The sequence below is a fragment of the Jaculus jaculus genome, chromosome 4, assembly GCF_020740685.1.
Source record: "Jaculus jaculus isolate mJacJac1 chromosome 4, mJacJac1.mat.Y.cur, whole genome shotgun sequence".
Classification (NCBI taxonomy): domain Eukaryota; kingdom Metazoa; phylum Chordata; class Mammalia; order Rodentia; family Dipodidae; genus Jaculus; species Jaculus jaculus.
Window position 1 is genome coordinate 23,860,634 of NC_059105.1, and position 24,409 is coordinate 23,885,042.

Below are 24,409 nucleotides of genomic sequence, written 5' to 3' on the forward strand. Positions count from 1 at the left end.
GTGAGCCAGAGTTGGCTGCCTGTGGGGCCAGTCCAGTGATAGATTTAGAAACGTCTTGCTTCCTCCAGCATGGGCAGAGGCACCCAGACTCCACCCTGGCCTGTTCTGAAGGCAGATAAAGAATGGGGGTGGAGACACGGTGCCCGGATGGGGAAGGGTTCTCAGGCTGGAGGAAGCAGTGGCCTGGATTGAGGAGGACAGGCCCTGGGCCCATTGCTCTGCACTGCTCCTCTGGTACCTCCCACAGGTCAGCTCCCCAAACACTGTGGTCTATTGAGGGGACACACACCTGCTGTCACGGGCTAGGTAAGGCGTAAGCACACCATGGCAGCAGTCCCAGGGTTTCCTGCCCTCTGAGAGCTGTCTCAGGGATGTGCTATGTGGTCCTTGGAGGACAAGCTGGCAACGGAGAGATAGGGGTCTAGTCCAGCCTAAGTTGGGCCCATTTTACATACCTTTAGTTATCCATTAGTCCAGAGTGGTCTGGCCATAGAGTCCAGCACACAGCCACTGGCCTGCCTAGGTTCAGTCGCCCTCCTGGGTCTGGGTATCCACTCTGCTCCATGTCTTTGTGCCCTTGGGGATCCATGAAGCCCCAAAGGCCATTTCAATCCCTTGTGATCTCTCCCCACACGGACCCAACTGAGGAAGCCTGAAAGGCCGTTGAGGCTCAGGTGGGGAGCAAGTGTTTCTCACCTGCCCTGTGACCTGAGGAGACCCAGGCTGGGTCCAGGGCTGCAGATGGCAGCAGGGCACACAGAACCCACGGTCCAGCCCAGTTTAATCTCCAGAAATGTAAGAAAGAATGGGGATCCCCTCCACCAGTAGCAGTTTCTTGGTTGGGCCCCTCTCTCTGTGGAGCGAGTGGGAGCCATCACATAGTGTTGACTGTCTACCAGCCCTGGGGCCATCACCCCAGATGGACACACAGGAGCATGGGTCCCATCTCTAGCCCAAGGACACACAGCAGTTGGCCACTTGAGTCCTACAGGGACGGCCAGCTCTGCTCCATTGACAAAGAGGAGCACCTCCCCAGAGGAAGGACACCTCTCTTCCCCTTCCACGCAGCCTGAGGGTCAACCCACCAAGCTGAGGAATCTGCTCCTGTTCTTCACTGCTCCCCAGAAAGCTGCCTCCCACTGGGATCAAAGGGACTGATATGAGGGGCTGGTGAGACATCGTTCCCAGCTCTAAGTACAAATTGTTGGCTGGACTTCTAACAGGTGTGTTGTGTTGGGGCATTTGGGATTCACTCCTGTAGAACAAGTGTCTGAGTAGAAACCACTAATGGCCCCAGGGCACCACCTGGACCCTGATTTGTCTCACCCCAGGCTCAGTGCACAAAGGTCACAGTGGCGCCCTCTGCTGGGCAATAAGGTCATAGACAACACCAGACGTGTCATTTACTGTGCCCAACTGTGTGCTTGCAGGGACACCCATGTTAGAGCAGAGAGGAAACGGGTAGACCTATTTCTATTATTCCTTTTGCCACCTCGGACCCTCTCAAAGTTTCTTCTTCCATATTTCTTCATTTTCCTGAGAGAGCAGGGGGCCGTTGACCTGCTCAGCAAGTGCTCGGCTGTTGAGGAGCGTGGGAGAGGGGCTGGAGGCCGCAGGGGGGGACCTACATACAGTGCTACTGCCAGCAATTGGCCCCAGGGTGTCAGTGGGCATGTGGGCTCGCTCAGGCTGTCTGTCTCTTCCTGGACAGCAACGGAGCTGGGAAAATGTGTTGCATTCCCTGGGAAAGTGGCTTTGTTCACCAAAAGTCCCTTTTGTACAACTAGAACACTTATTCATTTCCCTGTACCAGCGAGTCCAGTTCTAAGTATGCCCGTGTCGGCCAAGCTGGAGGCCCATGGACTGCTCCACCAGGAGAGGTGCCCACAGACTTCTCACGCCTCAGCTCACTGGGCTTCTTCCCTCTGTGCAGCCGTTTTAGGAAGGGTTTGCTTGTAGGGTGTCCATCTTTCCTCCACTCCTGCTGTAAGCCCCGGTGCAGCGGCCACTGGGCATGCATTCCAGGAGGACTCAGCTGCCTGATTTCCCAGCTGCAGAACAATGTACTGAGAAGCTTTAATTCAACATTTAACAAGACTTCCTCAAATGCCTGCCAAGCACCTAGAAAGAAAGAAAAAAAAAAGATAAGTCTGCTGCCTCATCTGTGCATACCTGCAGGGAAGCACACTGGGTGGACTTCACTCCCCTGTGTCTGGGCAGAGGCCCTCAGTGCAGATTGGCTGCCCTGGCAGCTGGTCCCATGCCTAAGCATGCCCGGCTGCGGACTGTCTGGCTCTCCAGAACCAGGGGAAGCAGTGCAGTACATGGTGAACCGGGCCAACCTCTCCCTGCTGGACTGGTCCCCAGTGACTTTTTGGAATCTTGGGTAAGAGCCCTAACACCAAGGAGGAAGCCACCATCGAGCAGGCAGACCTGACCACTGAATAAAGCCAACCTCATCCTGGCTAAAGAAATGCCACCCCCACTACTGAACAGAAGCATGCTGACAGGTTTGGGTCACGAGAAGGAGACAGCCCGTTCGTGGCTTACAAAGCTTGGGTGTGTAGTAGAACATCAGAAGTCGGGATTGGCCTAGCATGGGGACCCGTACCTGTAAATCCAACACTCAGGAAGCTGAGGTAGGAGGATCATGAATTCAAGGGCAGCCTAGCTTATATATAAAGACCCCGTCTCAGGCTGAAGAAATGGTTTAGCGATCAAGGCATTTGCCTATGAAGCCAAAGGACCCTGGTTCAATGCCCCAGGACCCACGTAAGCCAGATGCACAAGGTGGCACATGCATTTGGAATTCGTTTGTAGTGGCTGGAGGCCCCGGCATACCCATTCTTTCTTTTTCTCTATCTGCCTCTCCCTCTCTCTCTCTCTCTCTCAAAATAATAATAAATAAATAAAATATTTTTTTAAAAAGACCCTGTCTCAAAAAAGGAAGGAAAAGAAAAATGTTGAATTTTATCAAATGCCTTCTCAGCATGTATCAAATGATGGTTTGGGATGTTCTTTTTCCCCTTTACGTGCAATTTCATGACAGCACATAAAAAGTTGTCCTTATTTTGTCATATAGAGCCAGATGAAATTTTCAGACACTTTATAGAAGCCTTTTATGCCTATTCCTAAGTGGAAGTGAGGCTGTCATTCACCACGCACTGCAGGCACAGGATGCGGGCATGTGAACCCGGGAGGCCAAACTCCAGCTGTTGGCTTGTGTGAGTGAACTGAATGGAGAGCTTGACATGTTCTTCCATGATCCAATGCCTTTAGTGAAAGTGATTCCTTAAAACCTTTGTTATTTTTCTTCTCAGATTTTTTTTGTGTTGTTTGATTTTTATTTTATTTATTTATTTGAGAGAGAGAGAGAGAATGGGTGCACCAGTGCCTCCAGCCACTGCAAACGAACTCCAGATGCATCTGGCTTACATGGGTCCTAGGAAATTGAACCAGGGTCCTTCGGCTTCACAGGCAAATGCCTTAACTGCTAAGCCATCTCTCCAGCCTTACTTTTTTGTTCTTTTGCTTGTGTGTATGTAGTGTGTGTGTGTGTGTGTGTGTGTGTGTGTGTTGTATATGCATGTGTATGTATCCTTGGCAGTGACCCCCATGTGCTTGCCTATAGCAGTGGGGAATGGGAGGGAGGGGTGAGCACTCACCTGTGGTGGCTGGAGCAGAAAGTCAGGTTTCACACTGTATCACCCCCTCCCACTCTTGTTTGAGCAGGAGTCTCTTACTGATACCAGAGCTTGGCGCTTTTGCAAGCCCCGGGCAATTCCCTGGTCTCTGCTCCCCTTGGCAGAACTGGGATTGTGGGCATGTGTGACCATACTCAAGCATTTATGCAGGTTCTGGAGATTCAAACTGAGCAGCCTTAACCACTAAGCCATTCCTCCAATCCTCACAATTATATTTTTAATTAGCTTACAAAGTAGTAGTTTCCCATAAGGCTTTTTCATATATTCTTAGTTTTAGTTAACTCTTCCCAAAATTCAATTTGTAAAAAACTTTTTCTTTCTAACGTTTTAGATTTTAATATTGTATCCAGACTATGGATTTCTGACTTCTGCTTTGGAAATGTGTTGGGTTTTTTCTCTACTACCTAATAGAGATCTGGGGACTTCTAAGGAGATCATTTGATTCTCTGTAGAGTCAAGAACTCATATGAATCAAGTTAATTCCTTTTTTTTATTTATTTTACCCTACTTTGGGGCTACTTAACTTTGAAGGAATGTTAAAGTCCCCCTCTCCCATGAAGATGTGACCGCTGACACTTCAGCTGTAGGGATGTGCGGGTCACGGTGCTGTAAGACTCAGGGTAATGTCTCTGCCCATTTCACTGCCGCCCCATAGGCCGCACGCTTGCTCACCTGTTTCTACCTGGCTTGTCTGCCTGGCTCTCTTGGCATTGCTTTCCCTTTGCCTTTGAGGTGGCTGCTATGAACAGGCTAGGTAGGATTTACTTCCTAACCTCTCCATTTTGGTGGCATTTGCTGGCCAGGCTGTGAGACAGCAGTGAGAATGAGGAGGGACGGGGGAGCTGAGATAGCTCAGGATGGGCAAGGCCTCCGGGACCCAGGACCAAAGGGTCAAGACATCAGCTGTGAGTGAGGGCCACGGGGGTCAGCTGTGCTTGCCCAGAACCCAGTACACTGCTGAGGGAAGGCAGGGTTTTGGGAGGAAGTCCCAGAGCCAGAGGGTCTCAAGAGTGAGGACATTGAGGCAAAGATCCCAGGAAGGGAGTACCATGCCAGCTGGAGGCTTTGCCCATTTCACAGCTGAGGGCACAGAAAACATGGCTGGGCTGGAGACACAGGCCAGGAAGGGTCCTCCCCTTGGAGCCCACCACTACCCACAGGGCCACTCCCTACCACATCCCAGGTAGGGTCCCAAGGCCTCCACTCAAACAGGGGGGCCCCGAGGCCTCAGGGGAACAGGAATGAGGCAGTCACCATGCAGGGTGTTGCCACCCATCTTCTGCTGTCCCAGAATTGAGGCACTGGCTGCAAATATCCAGTAATCCCAGAGTGCAGTTTTCTGTGGTCTTCCTGATGCTTTTTCATAGAACCATAAAAATAATGTAGTGAGTACTGCAGAAAATGCGGGAAATCTACACAGCAGAGATAAGAGAAGCACGAGCTACAGCCACTGAGTTCTGGGGGCGAGGACCCCCCCCAAAGGCTTTGTCCCTCCCTCCTGTGGCCCTTTGTGCTGAGACCACAGGCTTTAAGTCACATGGTCTCCTCTGCTACCCTTGCTTAGCATAACAAGGGTTTACCAGTGTCTTTATTTCTTCCTAAAACCCATCTAAATAGCTAGATCACAGAGCCTCTTGGACACTGTTCTGCATTTCTTTTTTTTTTTAATAGTTTTGTGTGTGACTTCATTGTTTACTTTTTAATATATTTTGTTTATTTATTTATTTATTTGAGAGAGAAAGAGACAGAGAGAGAAAGAGAGAGAGAGAGGGAGAATGGGCATGCCAGGGCCTCCAGTCACTGCAAGCAAACTCCAGATGTGTGTACCCCTTTGTGCATCTGGCTTACACGGGACCTGAAGAGTCAAACTGGGATCCTTTGGCCTTGTAGGCAAATGCCTTAACTACTAAGCCATCTCTCCAGCCCCGGAATTTCTTGATCATGTCCGTGGTACACACCTCCTCTCATTGTCTTGGTCTACTTTACAATTTTTTTTAATTTTAATTTATTTATTGAATTTATTTGGAAGTGACAGAGAAAGAGGCAGATATATATATAGAGAGAGAATGGGCGCGCCAGGGCCTCCAGCCACTGCAAACAAACTCCAGACATGTGCGGCCCCTTGTGCATCTGGCTAATGTGGGTCCCAGGGAATCGAGACTCACACTGGGGTCCTTAGGCTTCATAGGCAAGCGCTTAACCATTAAGCCATCTCTCTAGCCCGACCTCTGTTCTTTTTTTTTTTTTAATTTTTATTAACATTTTCCATGATTATAAAATATATCCCATAGTAATTCCCTCCCTCCCCACCCCCACACTTTCCCATTTGAAATTCCATTCTTCATCATATTACCTCCCTGTTGCAGTCCGATTCGCATTGCTGGTAGAAATCACCCAACCAAGAGCAGCTTCTGGGAAAAAGAGGTTTATTTGGCTTACAGGCTCGAGGGGAAGCTCCACGATGGCAGGGGAAAACGATGGCATGAGCAGAGGGTGGACATCACCCCCTGGCCAACAGAAGATGGATCACAGCAACAGGAGGGTGTGCCAAACACTGGCAAGGGGAAACTGGCTTTAATACCCATAAGCCGGCCCCCAGTGATACACTCCCTCCAGGAGGCATTAATTCCCAAATCTCCATCAGCTGGGACCCTAGCATTCAGAACACCTAAGTTTATGGGGGACACCTGAATCAAACCACCACATTCCGCCCCTGGCCCCCATAAACTGATATCCATACATGATGTAAAATACAATGCATTCAGTCTGACTTTAAAAGTCCCCATAGTTTTTATCAATCTCAATGATGTTCATACATCCCCATAGTTCAAGATCTTTTAACTGAGCCATAATACCAAAATATAACCTCAAAAAACCCAGAATGGCACAGAATAAATATTCACACTGAAATAGATGACATTGGGCATAGCAAAGAAACATTCAACCAATACAAGATTTAAAACAACCAGGGCAAATATCAAACTCTGTAGCTTCAAGTCCAGCAACTCAAACCAGTGACAAATCTTCAAGTCCAATAATTCTAACCAGCAACAAGTCTCTGGCATTCCAGTTCTGCCCCTCCAGCTAGGCTACTCACAGTCCTGGGAAACTTCATTGGGGCCGGCAGCTCCTCGGCAGCCATCTCATGGTCCCGGCATCTCCACTGGGTCTCCACTGCAAGCCACGGTTCATCCTCATGGCCCCATGGGGTCTCTATGCAGGCAACCAGCAAACCCGCTTCACACTGCCCATGGCCATTTCCAAAACACAAGACCGTGTTGCAAACTCAATGACCCTCTTTCCAGCATTTCTTATACTCCACAATACCAGGTAGGGTGCCAATTTGTTAATCCAGGGGGGAATAAAGCAGACTTTGAAGAACAGGACACTCCTTGAGCACTCAGACCCCTTCAAAAGAGTTGACATTCTTCTTGTTGCCCCAGCACAGGTCAGCTAGCCCAGTCTCAAAGGTTGTAATCTCTCAGTTGCAGCTGAATGGGCAGCAGTTCACCCAAAGATTTTCCTTTCTGTGCCATATCCCTCTGCACACACCAGTTCATTTCTACGCAAAGCAACCCTGCACAACTTCTCAGGACATGGGCACAAGAGCAAGTTTCTCATACACTGCTAGCCCAGTCCAGGCAAAGCTCTTTCTCACCCTCATAAGCCAAACCTCACAGTCCATAGTTCTTACTGCATTCAGGTCTTGTAGCTCAGACCAGAATAGTCCTTTAAGCTGTACTTACAGCACTGCAAGGCATCTCTTAGGCCAAGGTTTCAACTCCTTCCACAGTCCTCTTGAAAATCAGCTCCAAAAGGCCGAAGCCACACAGTCAGGTGTCTAGCAGCAACCCCACTCCCGGTACCACTTTACTGTTGCAGTCCGATTCGCATTGCTGGCAGAAATCACCCAACCAAGAGCAGCTTCTGGGAAAAAGAGGTTTATTTGGCTTACAGGCTCGAGGGGAAGCTCCACAATGGCAGGGGAAAACGATGGCATGAGCAGAGGGTGGACATCACCCCCTGGCCAACAGAAGATGAATCACAGCATCAGGAGGGTGTGCCAAACACTGGCAAGGGGAAACTGGCTTTAATACCCATAAGCCGGCCCCCAATGATACACTCCCTCCAGGAGGCGTTAATTCCCAAATCTCCATCAGCTGGGACCCTAGCATTCAGAACACCTAAGTTTATGGGGGACACCTGAATCAAACCACCACACTCCCCATTACAATCATTGTAATTGCATATATACAATATCAACCTATTAAGTATCCTCTTCCCTTCCTTTCTCTACCCTTTATGTCTCCTTTTTACCTTACTGGCCTCTGCTACCAAGTATTTTCCTTCTCACGCAGAAGCCCAATCATCTGTAGCTAGGATCCACATATGAGAGAGAACATGTGGCGCCTGGCTTTCTGGGCCTGGGTTACCTCACTTAGTATAATACTTTCCAGGTCCATCCATTTTTCTGAAAATTTCATAACTTCATTTTTCTTTACCACTGAGTAGAACTCCATTGTATAAATGTGCCACATCTTCATTATCTACTCATCTGTTGAGGGACATCTAGGCTGGTTCCATTTCCCAGCTATTATAGATTGAGCAGCAATAAACATGGTTGAGCACGTACCTCTAAGGAAATGAGATGAGTCCTTTGGATATATGCCTAGGAGTGCTATAGCTGGGTCATAGGGTAGATCAATCTTTAGCTGTTTTAGGAACCTCCACACTGTTTTCCACAATGGCTGGACCAGATTGCATTCCCACCAGCAGTGTAGAAGGGCTCCTTTTTTTCCACATCCCTGCCAACATTTATGATCATTTGTTTTCATGATGGTGGCCAATCTGACAGGAGTGAGATGGAATCTCAATGTAGTTTTAATCTGCATTTCCCTGATGACTAGTGACGTAGAACATTTTTTTAGATGCTTGGTCTACTTTACAATTTTTTTAAAAATGTCTTATTTACTTATTTGCAAGCAGACAGCTAGAGACACAGAGAGAGAGAGAGCATGGGTGAACCAGGGCCTCCAAACACTGCAAATGAATTCCAGATGCATGTGCCACTTTGTGGATCTGGCTTTACGTGGGGACTGGGGAACTGAACCCAGCTTGTTTGGCTTTGTAGGCAAGCGCCTTAACCGCTAAGCCATCTCCCCAGCCCCCAATTTTTAAAAATCTTTTATTTATTTCTTTATTTGAGAGAGAGGAACAGGAAGAGGCAGAGAGAAAGAGAGAATGGGCGTGCCAGGGCCTCCAGCCAGTGCAAATAAACTCCAGATGCATGCGCCCCCTTGTGCATCTGGTTAACATGGGCTCTGGGGAATCAGGCCTTAACCACACTAAGCCATTTCCCCAGCCCCCACATTCCAATTTTTTAAAAAATTTTTATTTATTTATTTATTTGAGAGCAACAGACACAGAGAGAAAGACAGATAGAGGGAGAGAGAGAGAATGGGCGCATCAGGGCTTCCAGCCTCTGCAAACGAACTCCAGACGCATGCGCCCCCTTGTGCATCTGGCTAACGTGGGACCTGGGGAACCGAGCCTCGAACCGGGGTCCTTAGGCTTCACAGGCAAGCGCTTAACTGCTAAGTCATCTCTCCAGCCCCCACATTCCAATTTTTAACTAAGGGTAATTTCCAGAAATTGAGTCATTGGGTCAAAGTGCGTCCATGATGTGGTTCTTAATACCTGATGCCACGCAGCTTTACAGAGAAAGTGTGTCATTTCTCTCCCACTGGTAATGATACAAGTGCCACTTTTGCTGTTATGCATGTGTCTGGATATGTGTGTGGTGTATGCATGTGTGTGTGCAGACATGTGCATGGATGCGTATTCCCCACATACACTCAGAGAAGCCAGAAGAGAATGTCAGGTGTCCCCTTTCATCCCTTACCTGCATAGATCCTTGAGAACAAGTCTCTCCTCTGAACCCAGAGCTCTCTTCTCACAAGCGCCCGTCCCTCTCTGATGCACGCGAGACTAGGCTGAGGGCCACGTGTGCTCACACCCAGCAGCTCGGGTCGCGTGTCCGCACAGGCTCTTGTGCTTGTGCAACAAACATTCTTGTACCTGCTGGGCCACCTCCGCAGTTCCCGAGTACCAGGTTTTACCAGACCCACACCTGCATGGGCAGGTCTCATTTTTTTTTTTTCCTAAATAAGCCTTTTTATAAACATAGGGTCTCCCTATGGAGTCTAGACTTGCCTTGAACTTGCGATCCTCTTGCCTCAGCCCTTTAGTGTTGGGATTCGGTTCACCATGTTGTCTGGGTTGGTTGGTGGCTGGTTTTCCACACAAGTGAGGCTAAGCTTCCTTCAGATGTTCATTAATTGTATATGTTTCCAACCACCCCACAGGGCCTCTCTGCTGGGCACTCGTACTCCCGCCCCACCCAAGTGACGTGTCAGCTGGCACCCTGCCAGGCTGCTCAGGTCAGCCCCAGGTGGGTCAGCTGGGTCTCCTGCTCTGACTGCCAGGGTGCCCGAGGACAGAATACCATTCCCCACCACCCACCGCCCCAGGCAGGGCTGCGGGGAGAGGTCAGGAGGCAGACGCTGGCACAGGAGCAGTGAGTCAAAACCCACGTGGCTCCTCCTCAGGGTTTCTGAGGATTCGGACCCTGGTTGCCTGACGGCTTCCTCCAGAGATCAAAGGAAATGAAATGCACATCCGTAGGCATCGTGTGAGTGGCCTCCAGGGAGGAGGAGACCCAGCACCCACTCTGCCAGGCCCTCGACCTCTCTTAGTTAGACCTGCCCAGTCGCTTGGGGGTGAGGCTGTGTCCGTATTTCGGGGTGAGAAGACCAAGGCATGAACAGGTCTGCTGAGGTCCCCGGTCCCTTCAGATAAGAGCTGGAGCTGAGCCTTGGGCCCAGGCCTGGCACTCCACAGGAAGGACAGCCGGAGCCAGCAGAGAGACCACAACCTCAGTGTGTTCCCAGAGGAGGGGACTCATTGTGGGCATCAGTGAGCACCCTTTCTTGTCAAGGAGTCAACAAGTGCCATGGGGTCCAGAGCCATAACTTGGGCCCAGGAGATCTGGGAAACTCCCATCATGGTACTCTGGAACATTCCAAGCCGAGTTTGCTAAGGGCCCAGAATAGCAAGTCCTCGCCATAAAAGGATAATTATTCAGTTACATGAGAACTGAAAACGAGGGCGTTAAAGCCAGAGCATTCTTCATGACTATTTTGGGTCCTTCAGTCAGCACCGTGTTCCTCCAGCAGGACGCCAGCCTCCGAGGGGAGTTCTTCTATCTCCTTGCTGACGGTGAATGCGTGGCAGCTTCTGAGAGCGTCAGCTGTCGCTTCTGTATAAATAAACAGGATGAAATGGGCAGCCATCCGCACACTAGAGGTATTTTTAGACACAGCGGCTCCAATCTAGAAGGATAACCTATCAAGGAGAGTACTTGGTCCAAGAACAGCTGGCCACAAGCTCACCCTCGCCTGGCCTGGGAGTGGAGTCTGTGGTAACCTGGCTTCCAGAGTCAGGAGCTCCTTCTTGTCCTGGTCAGCTAGACCACAGAAGGCACCTCCTGCCAAAGACATCCAGCTGTGCTCCTCAGGTCACAGAAGACAGTGTTTAGGGTCATCCGTCACCAAAACAGTGGGTGGGGGCAGGACAGAGCCCCACAGTTGACCAACAGCAGCTCCAAGGATGGACTTTGATTTTCAGCTTCAAGAGCTGACATATTTGATGCCTGCTGTGTGTGAAGTACTTGACATGCATTAACATGGTTTTTCATCATGATGAGAGCTAGCCTGTTCCAACTTCCTGTGGCTTTTCCAACTTATGTTGTTATTATTATTATTTGTTTATGAGAGAGAGAGAGAGAAAGGGAGCACCAGGGCCTCTAGCCATAGAAAATGAACTCCAGACGTATGTACCACCTTGGGCATCTGGCTTGGGTGGATTCTGGTGAATCAAACCTGGGTCCTTAAGCTTGGCAGGCAAGTGCCTTAACCACTAAGCCATCTCTTTGGCTTCCCCCTTCTGTTTTCTAACTGAGGCATGAGTCCTTGCTTTCTTGGGAAGATTGCAGTGCCAGTGAGCTTTGGGAGCAGGCCACTCACCCTCTGCTGTCCATCACCCTCTTCCTCCCTGTGTCTCATCCATGAGGCCTCTGCCCCGGGCAGGGTGGGCAGTGACCTCAAGGCAGCTGGGGCAGCAAGGGTGGCTTAGTGATTTAGAGGCTACATGACAGGCTGGGTGGGGGGCTTCTTTGATGCTGTGAGGCCCCACTTTCCCCTCAGGGCCAATTAGATACTCTGAGGATCTCCTCATTAGTAATGTGTGGCTTTTGTGCTATTTACACACTTTCATTGATTAAGAAAAAGCATCTTTCATTCAATTTCATACAATTTGTGGGTTTTCACTCTTTTTTGTTGTTGTTTTTGTTTTGTTTTTTTTTTTGAGGTAGGGTCTCACTCTAGCTCAGGCTGACCTGGAATTCACTCTGTATTCTAAGGGTGGCCTCAAATTCATGGTGAGCTCCTTCTCCCGAAGGCTCCAGCCTGTGTCTGGCAGTGCCCAACAATCCTCCTACCTCTGCCTCCCGAGTGCTGGGATTAAAGGCGTGTGCCACCATGCCCGCCTGGTTTTCACTTTTGTGTGAATTCAAACCCTTCCTAGTATATTCTTTTGACTGAAGAACTTTCTTTAACCTTCCTCGTAGCATAGGTCTGCTGGCTTACTTTCATCCCTGTATTCAGATGTCCCCCATAAGTTGACGTGTTTTATATACTTGACCCTCAGCTGGCATTTGGGGGATGGAGTCTTGCTAGAGGCGGTGTGTTGTTTGGGCAGGCTTAGGGGTGTCATAATCAGCTCCCCCTTGTCAGAGCTCAGCTCACTCTCCTGCTGCTCATGGCAGAAGTGTTGTCCAGCCTCTGCTTACGCCATGCTGTCCCCAGCCGTCATGGAGCTTCCCCTCGAGACTGTGAGCCAAAATCAATCTTTCCCTCCCCTCAGCTGCTGCTGGTCAGGTGCTTGACTCCAGCAGTGAGGGGTGACTACCAGGACCCTGGGCTCCTGGGCTGTGACTCCTTCAGCCCTGTTCCTTCGAGATATCTTCTGGCTTGTCTCACTTCTGTGAGAAGTCGCCTGTGGCCTGCATGTCTGACAGGACTTCAAGGCTTTGCTCTTTCTCTGTTTTCAGCAGTTTGGCTTCCATATGCACGTGGTTCTTTGTGGCTCTTGCTTTGGGGTGTTTGTCTTATGTAGGCCTCTCTGAAGTCTTGGATTTGTGATTTTATGTCTTTCTTTAGTTTACGGAAAGTCTCAACCATTGTCTCACAGACACTTGCTCTGCTCTGCTCCCTTCCCAGCTCTGGGACTGAATTGGGAGAGAAGCGGCGTGATTGCCGTGTGTGTGGCAGTGTTATGTTACCACAGCGCTGCCATGCTCTGACAGGGTCCCCCACACAGCCGTGCGTCCTGTCCTTCACCTGCTCTCCTCCTTCCCCGGCAGTGCAGTCTGCTGATAAGCAGCCCAGTCGTTCTTCCTGACTCCCCTTCCTCCTCCTCCTTTCCCCTTCTCTTCCTCTTCTTTCTTATTTAAAATGGTGCCTCACTGTGTAACCTAAGCCAGCCTCAGAGTCACAGTTCTCCTGAGGGCTGGGATTACAGGTCTGTGCCACCACACCTAGACCTTCTGGACATTACAGGCCTGTACCACCACACCTAGAACTTTAGACATTCTAGCTCTTTCCATTTCTGCCAAAATTCTCCATCTCTTCATACATAGTATCTGTCTCTCTCTCTAGACCTTTTATCATACTGATTATTTTCAAATCCTTGCTAGAGTGCTGCAGGCAGATGGCTCAGTTGTTAAAGTGTTTGCTATGCAAGCACAAGAACCTGAGTTTGAGCCCCAGAACCCACATAAAATGCTGGGCATGGTGTCACACATCCATAATCCCAGCACTGGGGGACAGAGACTGGAGGATCCCTGAGGTTCACTGGTCAGCTAGTCTACTCTAATTAGTGAGCTCCAGGGCAGTGATTGACCCCGTCTCAAAAAAGGTGAATGGTGCCTCAGGAAAGACACCAAGGTTGTCTTCTGTTCTCCACACGCACATACACGTATACGCACATGCACCCATATGCAGGTGTGTACTTGCACGTGAGTATACACACACAAAATAAAAAAGTTCTTGCCTGTGTTAATCCACCTTGCCTTGTTTTATGTGTGCCTATGTAGCACACATAAAACAAGATACTTTACTTAGGAAGAAAAGAGGATTTTTTATTTAATTTATTTATGAGAGAGAAAGGGAGAGGAGAGAGGGAATGGGCACACCAGGATCTCCAGCCACTGCAAACGAATGCCAGCCACATGTGCTACCTAATGCATTTGGTTTAATATAGGTACTGGGGAATCGAACCCAGGTCCTTAGGCTTTGCAGGCAAGTGCCTTAACCACTAGACCATCTCTCCAGTCTGAAAAGAGGGTTGTTTAGCCCACAGTGTCTGAGGCCATGATGCAACTCATGGCAAATGGCTATGGTTTAGTAAAATGAGGACTAGGAGACCTCACTGCCAGACAGGAAGCCAGAGGCTGGTGGGAGGGGCTTAGGCTCTCACAGCTGCTCTAGTTCCTGACCTAAGAACATCCCACCAGGATCCCCTCCCAGAGATCAGTACCAGCTCCCAATACTGCCACACTAGGGACAGGTCTCCCATACGTGGGCCTTTGGGTGACAGACCACAGCCCTGTCTGATAGCTACAGCCTAGGTTGCCTCTTTTTGTTATTCTCGCTGTCAAACCAAAAGCTCCGTAACTCCCGAGTGCTGTACACCCTTGTGTGGAAAAGGAGAGACCAAGGTAAACAGCGTTTCATGTGGAAATGGACTATCTGCTTGTGTGGGTCTCCAGCCAGTCTCATCAGGAGTAGAGCTGGCTCAGAATGTGTGGTTGCTATGGTTACCTTCAGGGCCTTCTGGAGATGGGCTGCCATTGGCCATGCTCAGGATAGGGACTTGAACAGTGCAGGACAGTCCTCCTTCAGTCATCCCCTTCCTGCTTGTGCTTGAGCCCCGGCACAGACCGTCACTACCTGCTGTTCTATATGCCAGAGTGTCCCAATGGGAAAGGGGAAAAGGCAGGGGCCTGTGGCCCCATCCAGCCTCCATTTAGGTGAGCCTGTGTCTTCAGTTGCATGCTGCCTCACGTCTGGGGTGGTCTGGAGTAGAGACTCCTTCCCACCCTCATGCTAAGAGACCCAGGCCAGGTGGTACAGGATCCAAGGCCTGCCACAGGAAGCTGGCTGCTGCTGCTACCCCTCCTCCTTCTGCCCCTCTTCATCCTCCTCCTCCTCCCCCTCAGAGAGAACTTGGTAAGTGCCTGGTGCTCTGTGCCTGATCAGTGCCCTCCCCCCTTCTCACCAGTGCCCAGGAGAACCTTTCTCATGGGAAAGCGCTTTGCCAGGGCGCCGGAGCCCCAGCCGTTCCGGCAGGCTCTTGGGCCCACGCTTGGCCCCTGCATGTAAGCGGTCCCCTCCTTCCTCTGGGTCGTGTCCTCTTCCCTCTGGAAACACTGCTGGCCTGGTGCTTTGCAGCCAGCTCTCTGCCAGAACCCAGTACGTGTGACTTTGGAGTTTCTCCAGCACTTTTGTCACTCAGAGGGAGCGGTGGTACTTCCCACCCTGGGCGGAAGCAGCAATAATTCACCCTTTTCATTCTTTTTCTTTGAGATGCTGGGGATGAACCCAGGCCTCCTGCGTGTGAGGCAAGCACTCTGCCAGAGAGGCACACCCCCAGCCTCACTCACCTTCCTTTCACAGAAGTTTCTCGTGGGAGACATGTGGCACCCACCCTGACCACAAGACTTACGCCTGCTCCTGGCCTCGTGACACGTGCTCAGTCATATGCATCCACATTGCCCAATTTTCAGACCTGCTTACTGGTGGCACTCCAGGGCATTGGCATCAAGACTGTGATGACTGTGACCAAGGGGGCTCTGCATAGTTTTTCTGGATTTGTAAATGTAGTGTGATGACAGGGCACCTACCACAGCCTGCCAGCCACTACACTTGGACTGGTGGCAGTGGCGGGGGGCATGGCATCGAGGCAAAGGGGACTTGCTTTCCCTACAGGAGTTTGGGTACTCCCCATGGGGCTGGGGCATATTGAGGGCCAATGCTGGCTATATGGCTTGCTGATGCCCACTTTGACCTTATTCTCCAATGAAAGGGATTTGTACCCAGACAAGGAGGGTCCAAGCTACACCAGATGTGCTTCCTGAAGTCAGATGGTGAGTGGGAGGTGAGAGGGTCCTGTAGCCCTTGGAGCTCTCACATCCCAGTCCCCCACCCAGCTCTGGTCCCCTCCTATAAGGTAACGTGTCATGTAGTATCTGAGAGCAAATGAGGTCATGTGCAGAATCCACTGCTCCTGTGTTTGGCACACATGGGCATCTAAGGGATGTTAGCAATGTCAGCTGTTACCATGGAGAGGTTGAAAATGATGGAGGGCTACAGAGACTCCCATGACACCATCACTTCCTGAGAATAGCCCTCGCCCCCTCAGCCCCCTTGTAAGGGCCCCTTCCTGAGTCCCATGACCACCCATCAAGTAAGAGGCCTGGGTAGTGTGGGTTGGGGATGCAGAGTCAGTATGACTGGTCTCACAAGGAGCCAGTACTGTCCCCAAGCATCCATTTCCTCCCCTCCGAAAGGGCACTTGATTCCCACATCTCAGTCTGGAGGTGAACAGGAAAGGCCCTCGAGGGCAGGATTCACTGGGGAATGGCTCTGCTTTGTTTAAAAGGGAGGCCACAGCCTCAGGCTGCCCAGAAGCAGCCTCAGCCTGATTGCTTCTCTGGGGAGCCCTGCCTCCACGACTCAGAGCCAAGTGCCCTGGGGACAGGAGTGATGAGCTGGAAGCCAGGCTGGGGTGAGCTTGATTTTGGTAGATCTGGGGCTGGGGTGCCTGTCTCTGGCAGAGGTATCCCAATAAGGATAGTGCCCTTCCTATACTGTGCCATCTGCCTCGCTCAGCCGGCCACCGTGCCCATGCGGTCACAAGCAGCACACAGCAGAACACACATGGCCCTCCCCTCCAGACTGGCTGACGGCTGGTGGAGGCCACACGTGTGCACAAAAGCACTTGTAGCAAAGGCTCTGGGGTAGGTTGGGAGCTCTGTGGTTAAAGGACAAGGCTCAGCCCTACACAGAGTCATTCATAGAGAACAACATGGTCTCACACACACAGGTCACAGAGTCACATGCATACCAAAAGAAAGTCTCACAGACACAGGAGCACACAGTCACAACAGTCTCTCTGGGTCACACATGGTCTCACACATACTTACACATATAACACACACGCACACACACACACACACACACCCTGGAAATCGCAGCCTGCCACTGTCTTGTGACAATCAACTGCATCCTGGGTCACAGTGGGGTCATGAAACCAAAAGGCTCTTTGGTGGACCGTGATCACAGCACTGCAGATAATTTGCCTGAATAAGCTGGTCTTCCTGAAGGGACCCTCAAGTCCTGGTCCACAACCTCTGTTTCCCCTACTGGGAACCTGGCTGACAGAGAGCAGCGTAGTGATCCACTGTCACCACAGCATATGGGTGACCTGCTCAGCAAGGACTTTAGCAGACTATTGCAGTCAGGTTCGCATTGCTGGCAGAAATCACCCAACCAAGAGCAGCTTCTGGGAAAAAGAGGTTGATTTTGGCTTACAGGCTCAAGGGGAAGCTCCACAATGGCAGGGGAAAATGATGGCATGAGCAGACAGTGGACATCACCCACTGGCCAACATAAGGTGGACAATAGCAACAAGAGAGTGTGCCAAACACTGGCACAGGGAAACTGGCTATAACACCCATAAGCCCACCCCCAAGAATACACTCCCTCCAGGAGGCATTAATTCCCAAATCTCCATCAGCTGGGAACCTAGCATCCAGAACAATTAAGTTTATGGGGGACACATGAATCAGACCACCACACAGACTAATGACAGCAGGATCATGAATGGACACAGAGCCCACCAGCTAACCCTTATCTCACAGCACAAGGGTTCGGGGTTCTTGGTGCCCGACCCTCTGATGGCAGGACTGAGAGTTTGCAGGGCATCTAGTAGTGCCCACAAGCTATCCGGGATTCTCACCTCCTAGAGTCAGGGCCACTGCCTGGTCTGCCAAGGAGGCTTTGCTGCTGAGGGAACAGTGCTGGGTCCCAGCCAAGTCCCCTGATGGCCCCTTTTTGCACCCACAGGAGCTACGGAGAGGTCACTGACTGCACCAAGCATGTGGCCAGAAAGATAGGCTGCTTCTGGCCCAACCCCGAGGTGGACAAATTCTTCATCTCCATCCACCACCACTACTTCAAAAACTGCCCCATCTCCGGCAGAGCTGTGCAAGAGCCCCCCAACGTCGTCCTCTGTCCTTTCATCATGCTCCCCATCACGGTGACGGTGGTGGCGACGGCGATGGTGGTCTGGAGGAGCAAGCGCGCGGACACCATCGTGTAGGTGGACTGGGCGCTGGGAAGCTGGGGAGGCCTGGGGTGCATGGGCCTGGCTGGGCAGCATTAGGAGCCAGATCAGGCAGGTCCTGCATCCCACCTTGCTCTAACCAAGAAGAGCTAACAGGACCGGAGTAGTCATGACTCTGCATGAAGCTGGACACACCCTGGCTGCAGGTGGGGGTCCTAGGAGGGAAGCAGGGGCATGACTACTCACCTCTGGGAAGTCCAGATCTCTGGCATGCTTGTCACCACAGTCGACATTCTAGCTTCCCACACTGCTTACTCTGTAGATGTGTTTGTACATGTGTTTACCCCACAGATGTGTTTGTAGATATAGATGTGTTTGTGATTAAAAGGGTGTTATTGAACTTGGGAAGTGGTCTGATTTCTGGGTAGAAATAATCTGTTGCTGGGAGATGGGCAGGAACAGCACAAAGGGCTCCTGAAGATTCCGCCGTCTCCTCCAGGAGCTTCCTGGCGGGGCCTCTGACGGGGATGATACTCAGTCAGGAGTCCTGTGTAGGCACTCAGGAGATCCCTCCTGATCCCAATGCCTTTGTGCCATAGAGTCCCTGCTTCTAGTACTTGGAAATAGTCCCAAGCACATGAACAGCAAATGTGTGTGCCATGAGCCAGAATGGAGTGACACACAGGTGCCTCGGGGCAGGCGCCACGACCATCTCCACTTGACAGAGAAGAACAAGAAAGCTAAGTCGCCGGGCGTGGTGGCGCACGCCTTTAATCCCAGCACTCGGGAGGCAGAGGTAGGAGGATCGCCGAGAGTTCGAGGCCACCCTGAGACTACAGAGTGAATTCCAGGTCAGCCTGAGCCAGAGTGAGACCTTACCTCGAAAAACCAAAAAAAAAAAAGAAAGCTAAGTCATTATAAGAGACACATTAGTCGCACCAAATTCTCTGACACACTGGACAGGTGAATGCCAAAAAGGAGCCAGAGATACAACACTGATGGTTTTCATTTTAAAAATAGTTGAACCAGACGTGATGGTGTGCATGGATGTCCCTAGCACCTGAGAGGTTGAGGTAAGAAAATTGCTACATTGGAAGACCTTGCTTCCTAAAGACAAAGGAAGGGGAAAAGGGAGCAAAGAAAAATAAGAGCTGATTTGTGTCCTAACTTGGAGAAATGCCTCATGGAAATGGGTGGTGGGGAAAGGGTGAGTGAAGGAGGAATAAGGAAAGGAGACTTTTAGACATCACAGAATCCAAACACCAACAAAGAAAACTAGGATGCATCAAGCTTGGGAGATGAATTTGGCTAATGTGACATTGTCCCTAAAGCTGTCTTAGTGAGCTCCTAGGGTTTGTGGTAAGTCAAGATGGGCTCCGGACTGAGACACTCTTAAGTCCAGGCTGTTCCTGCGCTGACTCAGCTGAGCACTGAACAGATGCTGTGAGCCTGAGACCCGCACACGTTTCCTCCAGAGAGCCCTGGACTGCCGGGAATGAAGCCTGCCTGGGGTTCCTCAAGAAAGAGCATTGGTAGCGTCTTCCAGAGGAAAGTCAGAAGCATGCACCAGAGCTCTCAAAAGTCCATTTCCAGTAATTTCCCTGCTAGGAATTCATCCCCAGGACACCATTAGAGATGCGCAAAGAGCCCGCAGGGACTGCCAGTGGAAGAGGGACGACCCGCTCTCTCCACCCTGAGAACTGCTCTGTGAGATTAGCTCCAGATGGCAGAAGGAGAATCCATTTCCTGAAATGATGTACAGGGATGTTTTGCATGGTGTGGAGTACATTGGAAAAGACAGACTTTGAAACAGGAAATGGAGGTGACCGCAGTGTTGTGTACATGTACACACAGTCCCTGTCCCCGGGCCACCTCACGCAGGGGAAGATCACATAACACAACTCCTAGAAACGGAGACAACACACTTGGGTCCGGATCTGGATACTGTGTCCCAGTTGCTGGATGTCAGCTCCTGGTGATGGATGGCACAGCCAGACTCAGTCCTGACTGGGCCCCTCACAACTATGCATGTGTGGGGGAGACAACCAAGCACAGGTCATCCATCTTATGTCAGGGATGGAGTTTGAGCTCCTGTATCAGCAGATCCTGAGGCCAGGTGGGGAGGGGTGCAAGAGGAGAGGCCAGAGCCGGGCATGGTGGCACACGCCTTTAATCCCAGCACTTGGGAGGCAAAGGTAGGAAGATTGCCGCAAGTTCAAGGCCACCCTGAGACTCCATAGTGAATTCTGAGTGAGACCCTACCTCAAAAAATACAAAAAAAAAAAAAAAAAAGGAGAGGCCAGGAGCTCCAAGCAAGCAGAAGCTAGGAGATGCTGTTCTCTGTGTGCTGAGTGCAGGAAAGCCTAGCATAGCACTTTCCTAGATATTTGGAACAGAAAACTTGGACCTGGCTGTTCTCTCTGCAAGTGACTTACTGAGATGGGCCTTGAGGTTGCTGGTTTTACTCTGGCTACACATGTATTGGGGAAGGCCAGCTTCAGGAGCCATTAGTTGGAAAACCTGCAAAATACCCCTTCTCTTCCACCCCACTCCAGTTGTACCTCCTGGGTCTGAGGAGCACCCACAGGAAGCTCACACACATACGCACCCAGCAGACACAATGGCAAGAGGCTGGGGAAGCTTGCTGTCTGATTGTTCTCGGGGTTGCAGTGAGAGGCAGGCAGGCAGGGGTACCTGGAGGTCAATGTCAAGGGCAGGCCACAACTGCTTTTCATGCTCAGTGCAGCCTGTCACAAACACTCTTGCCCACCACACCCAAGGCACACAAGGATACTGTTCAGATTCTCACTCTGACACCCTCTGATCAGAGAGCCCAAGTTTGAAAAACAAAAAAAGTGGGTTGGAGAGATGGCTTAGTGCTTGCCTGTGAAGCCTAAGGACCCATGTTTGACTCTCCAAATCCCATGTAAGCCAGATGCACAAAGGTGAGGCAAGTGCAAGGTCGCATGTGCCCACTAGGTGGCAAAAGCATGTGGAGTTCAATTTCAGTAGCTGAGGCCCTGGTGTACCAATTGTCTCCCCCCTGCCCACTCACTCACTTACTCTCTCTATAAGATAATAAAAGTTGAGTGGCTGAGGAGATGGCTTGGTGGATGAAATGCCACATGAGCAGGAAGACCTGAGTTCCGATGCCCAGCTCCTTGTGAAATCCTAAGTGTGGTGTCTCACACCAGTAATCCCAGGGCCAGGAAGGTGGAGACATGGGACTCCCAAATAAGGCTCACTAGCTAAGCTAGTCTAACCAAATCACTGAGCTCTAGACTCAGCAAGAAACTCGGTGGAGGGCTGGAGAGATGGCTTAGCGGTTAGGCGCTTGCCTGTGAAGCCTAAGGACCCCAGTTCGAGGCTCGGTTCCCCAGGTCCCATGTTAGCCAGATGCACAAGGGGGCGCACGCGTCTGGAGTTCGTTTGCAGAGGCTGGAAGCCCTGGCGTGCCCATTGTCTCTCTCTCCTCTATCTGTCTTTCTCTCTGTGTCTGTTGCTCTCAAATAAATAAATAAAAATTAAAAAAAAAAAAAAAGAAACTCGGTGGAGAGTGACTGCAGAAGAACCCCATTGTTGACCTCTGGCCTCCATATTTGCACGCACACAGCATCCTCACAACATATGAACACGCATGCACACTGAAAAGCTGAAGTATACAGCGGATGGCACCACACTGCCTGGGTTCAAATCAGATGGTGAGGCCAGCCAGCTGCCCCTCTCTCCAGGCCTCAGTCTCTTCACCTGCCAAGGGATGACTGTAGACCACAGGGACCTTCAGAGCGTATGTGGAGAGAGCCCTTGGCATTGTGCCCACACATCACAGACACTCAGCTAATCGTGGCCGTGGGAATTCGTACTCACAGAAGGGCTTCCAACCTGGCAGCTGCGGGTAGGCTGGGTTATATCTTTCAGCATTGCAGCGCGTGCCTTCTTTCGTCACACAGAGGCCACAGGTGAGCAGAAGAGAGTGATGGCTGGTGGCATCAACAGGAGCTACTGCAGGGGTGGCTCGGAGGGCTCCCCCCCTCGCACTCTGCCCCGAGAAGACCTGCAACGATCCCTGGGGCTGCGTAACAGACTCCCCATCCCCAAACAGGGAACTTACTTTCTTGACTCATCATCTGAGGATGTCAGCAGAGCTGGTCTCTCTCCTGGGCCATACTGAATTAAAGCACACTCAGTGACCTCTCCCAGCCTTAACCACCCCTCAAAAGACCCTTCCTCTAAACAGGAGTCTGAGGTGTAGGGGAGCACGATGGGACCCTAGCATATGACTGGGTGACACGTGACAAGAGCGCACCTCCCCTGCCACCAGCTGGCTCAGTGCAGCCACTTGAAGCTGTTCTGCAACCTGTGTCTAGTTCACCGTGAAAACAAGTGGAAAACAACACTGTGGCCAGAAGTGCTACAGGCATGCAGGAGGGAGCAAAGGCCTGCTTCTCGTCAGAGCCCATAGCACACATTGTCAGGCAACGAGGCTCAATTAAGAAAGGTGGGTGGATGGGGGGGTGTCAGAGAAGACTCCTCGGAAGATTTCCTTGTCTCGTAGACAGCTCTCCTATCTTGTGCTCCTGACAGAGTAGTGTTTCTGTTTAGATACATATAGTTTTTATTTATTTGAGAGAGAGGGGGGGGGGGCAGACAGAGAGAGAGAGAGATAATGGGCAATCCAGGGCCTCCAGCCACTATAAACAAATTCCAGACACCTGAACCACCTTGTGCATCTGGCTTATGTGGGTCTCGGGGAATCATACCTGGGTCCTTTGGCTTTATAGGCAAGCACCTTAACTGTGAAGCCATCTTTCCAGTCTGTGTTTCTCTCTCTCCCTCTCTCTCTCTCTCTCTCTCTCTCTCTCTCTCTCTCTCTTTTGCTCCTCATCCTCACCCTTGTTCTTGAAAAAGAAACAGAAATGAGAACTAAGGAAAGAGGAAGAGGGAGAAATATTTTTTTTCTTGAGTTAACTGGGTCAACTATTGGGACAGCAGACAGCGGGGGGGAGGGGAGTGGAGAATGTTCAGGAATGTGAGGGAGGCCTGCAGAATCAAAACATCTGGGAGAAGAGCAGGAGTGCTGTCCTAGGACAAGAGATGTCTGTCCAACCACTCCCAGTGGGCTAGGCCGAGAGAAAGGATACAAACATGGACTTCCTGAACCCAGAGATCATGTCCATTTTGCAGATAGGAAGACTGAGTCACAAAGAGGTAGAGCACATGCCCAAGTGCCCCAGAGCACAGATGCTGGGGTCGGGATTTGAAGCCAGGTGTCTCTGACCCAAGGCCCTGTTCTCTCACGAATCTGTGCTCTTTGGTGCACAACCATAGAGAACAACCAGGGATGGGGCTTGGCAGAGGGTGAAGACCAGGAGCTTGGCTGGCTCAGCTGGGCGTGCTAGAGGGGTCACAGTTGGGTATTTGCAGCTCTAGGTACCAAAATCCCAAGTGAACCTCCATTTCAAGACACGTGTCCCTTCCTGCCCTCGCCCTAGCTCTCTTGGGGCCATTTCTGCTCTCCCGCACCCTGACCACTCCCCATCCAATACAGCAGCCCTCAGAAGCCACCCCTCAGAGAAGACACAGGACAGAGCCCAGTGCAGGGAGATGCCCTTGTCTTCAGTCTGCTTATTGGCCCACCAAGTTCAAGGACAGCTCTGAGTCTTCCAAGGGAGAAGAAATGGGGTCTGTTTCTTCCTCCACCGCAGCATAGCAGAGAGGGAATGAGACTTTCGGGGCTCACCTGCGCTTTCTGGAGCCGGTTCCCTGTCTCTGCCTCCTGGACCCAGGAAGGCTGAAGAGCTCAGGCCCAAGCAAGACAAGCTGTGAGTAAACTTTGGAATGCTGTGATAGAGGCATCTAGACATGTTCCTGCCTGGTTCCCAGGCAGACATCATAATGTCATATAGTGTCCTAGGGACCCTTGCTGTTGCACTGTCCCCAGACCCCCACCTAACCCAAGAACAGATGGTTCTAACAGAACCATCCTTCCTACCTACCTTCTTTCCTCCCAACTCAAGTTCCAATTTCTTTTAAAAAGTATTTCCAAAATTGGTACCGATGGATCCACGAGTTCCTGGCGATGGGTGTGGAGGGGCTGTTCTGGAGAATGCTTTTCTTGTGGTTTTAAAAAGGGACACAGGCTTTTGAGTTTTCTAGTCCTGGCCACCTGCAAGGTCACATGCAGCTGGATTTGATTTTCTGAATAGGACACAGGCCCGGCTCAGCAGCTTCCGGGCGAG

At 50.9% G+C, this 24,409-nt stretch overlaps 1 protein-coding gene across 1 annotated transcript in view; it reads left to right on the forward strand.

The window, feature by feature from the left end:
• Positions 1-18,570, forward strand: part of Ramp1 (receptor activity modifying protein 1) — a 52,075-nt gene extending 33,505 nt beyond the window's left edge. The window contains exon 3 of the mRNA XM_045147857.1: positions 17,951-18,570. Within this exon, the coding sequence (XP_045003792.1) occupies positions 17,951-18,206 (256 nt within the window). The 3' untranslated portion in view covers positions 18,207-18,570. The remainder of the gene's footprint in view (positions 1-17,950) is intronic.
• The last annotated feature ends 5,839 nt before the right edge of the window (positions 18,571-24,409 follow it).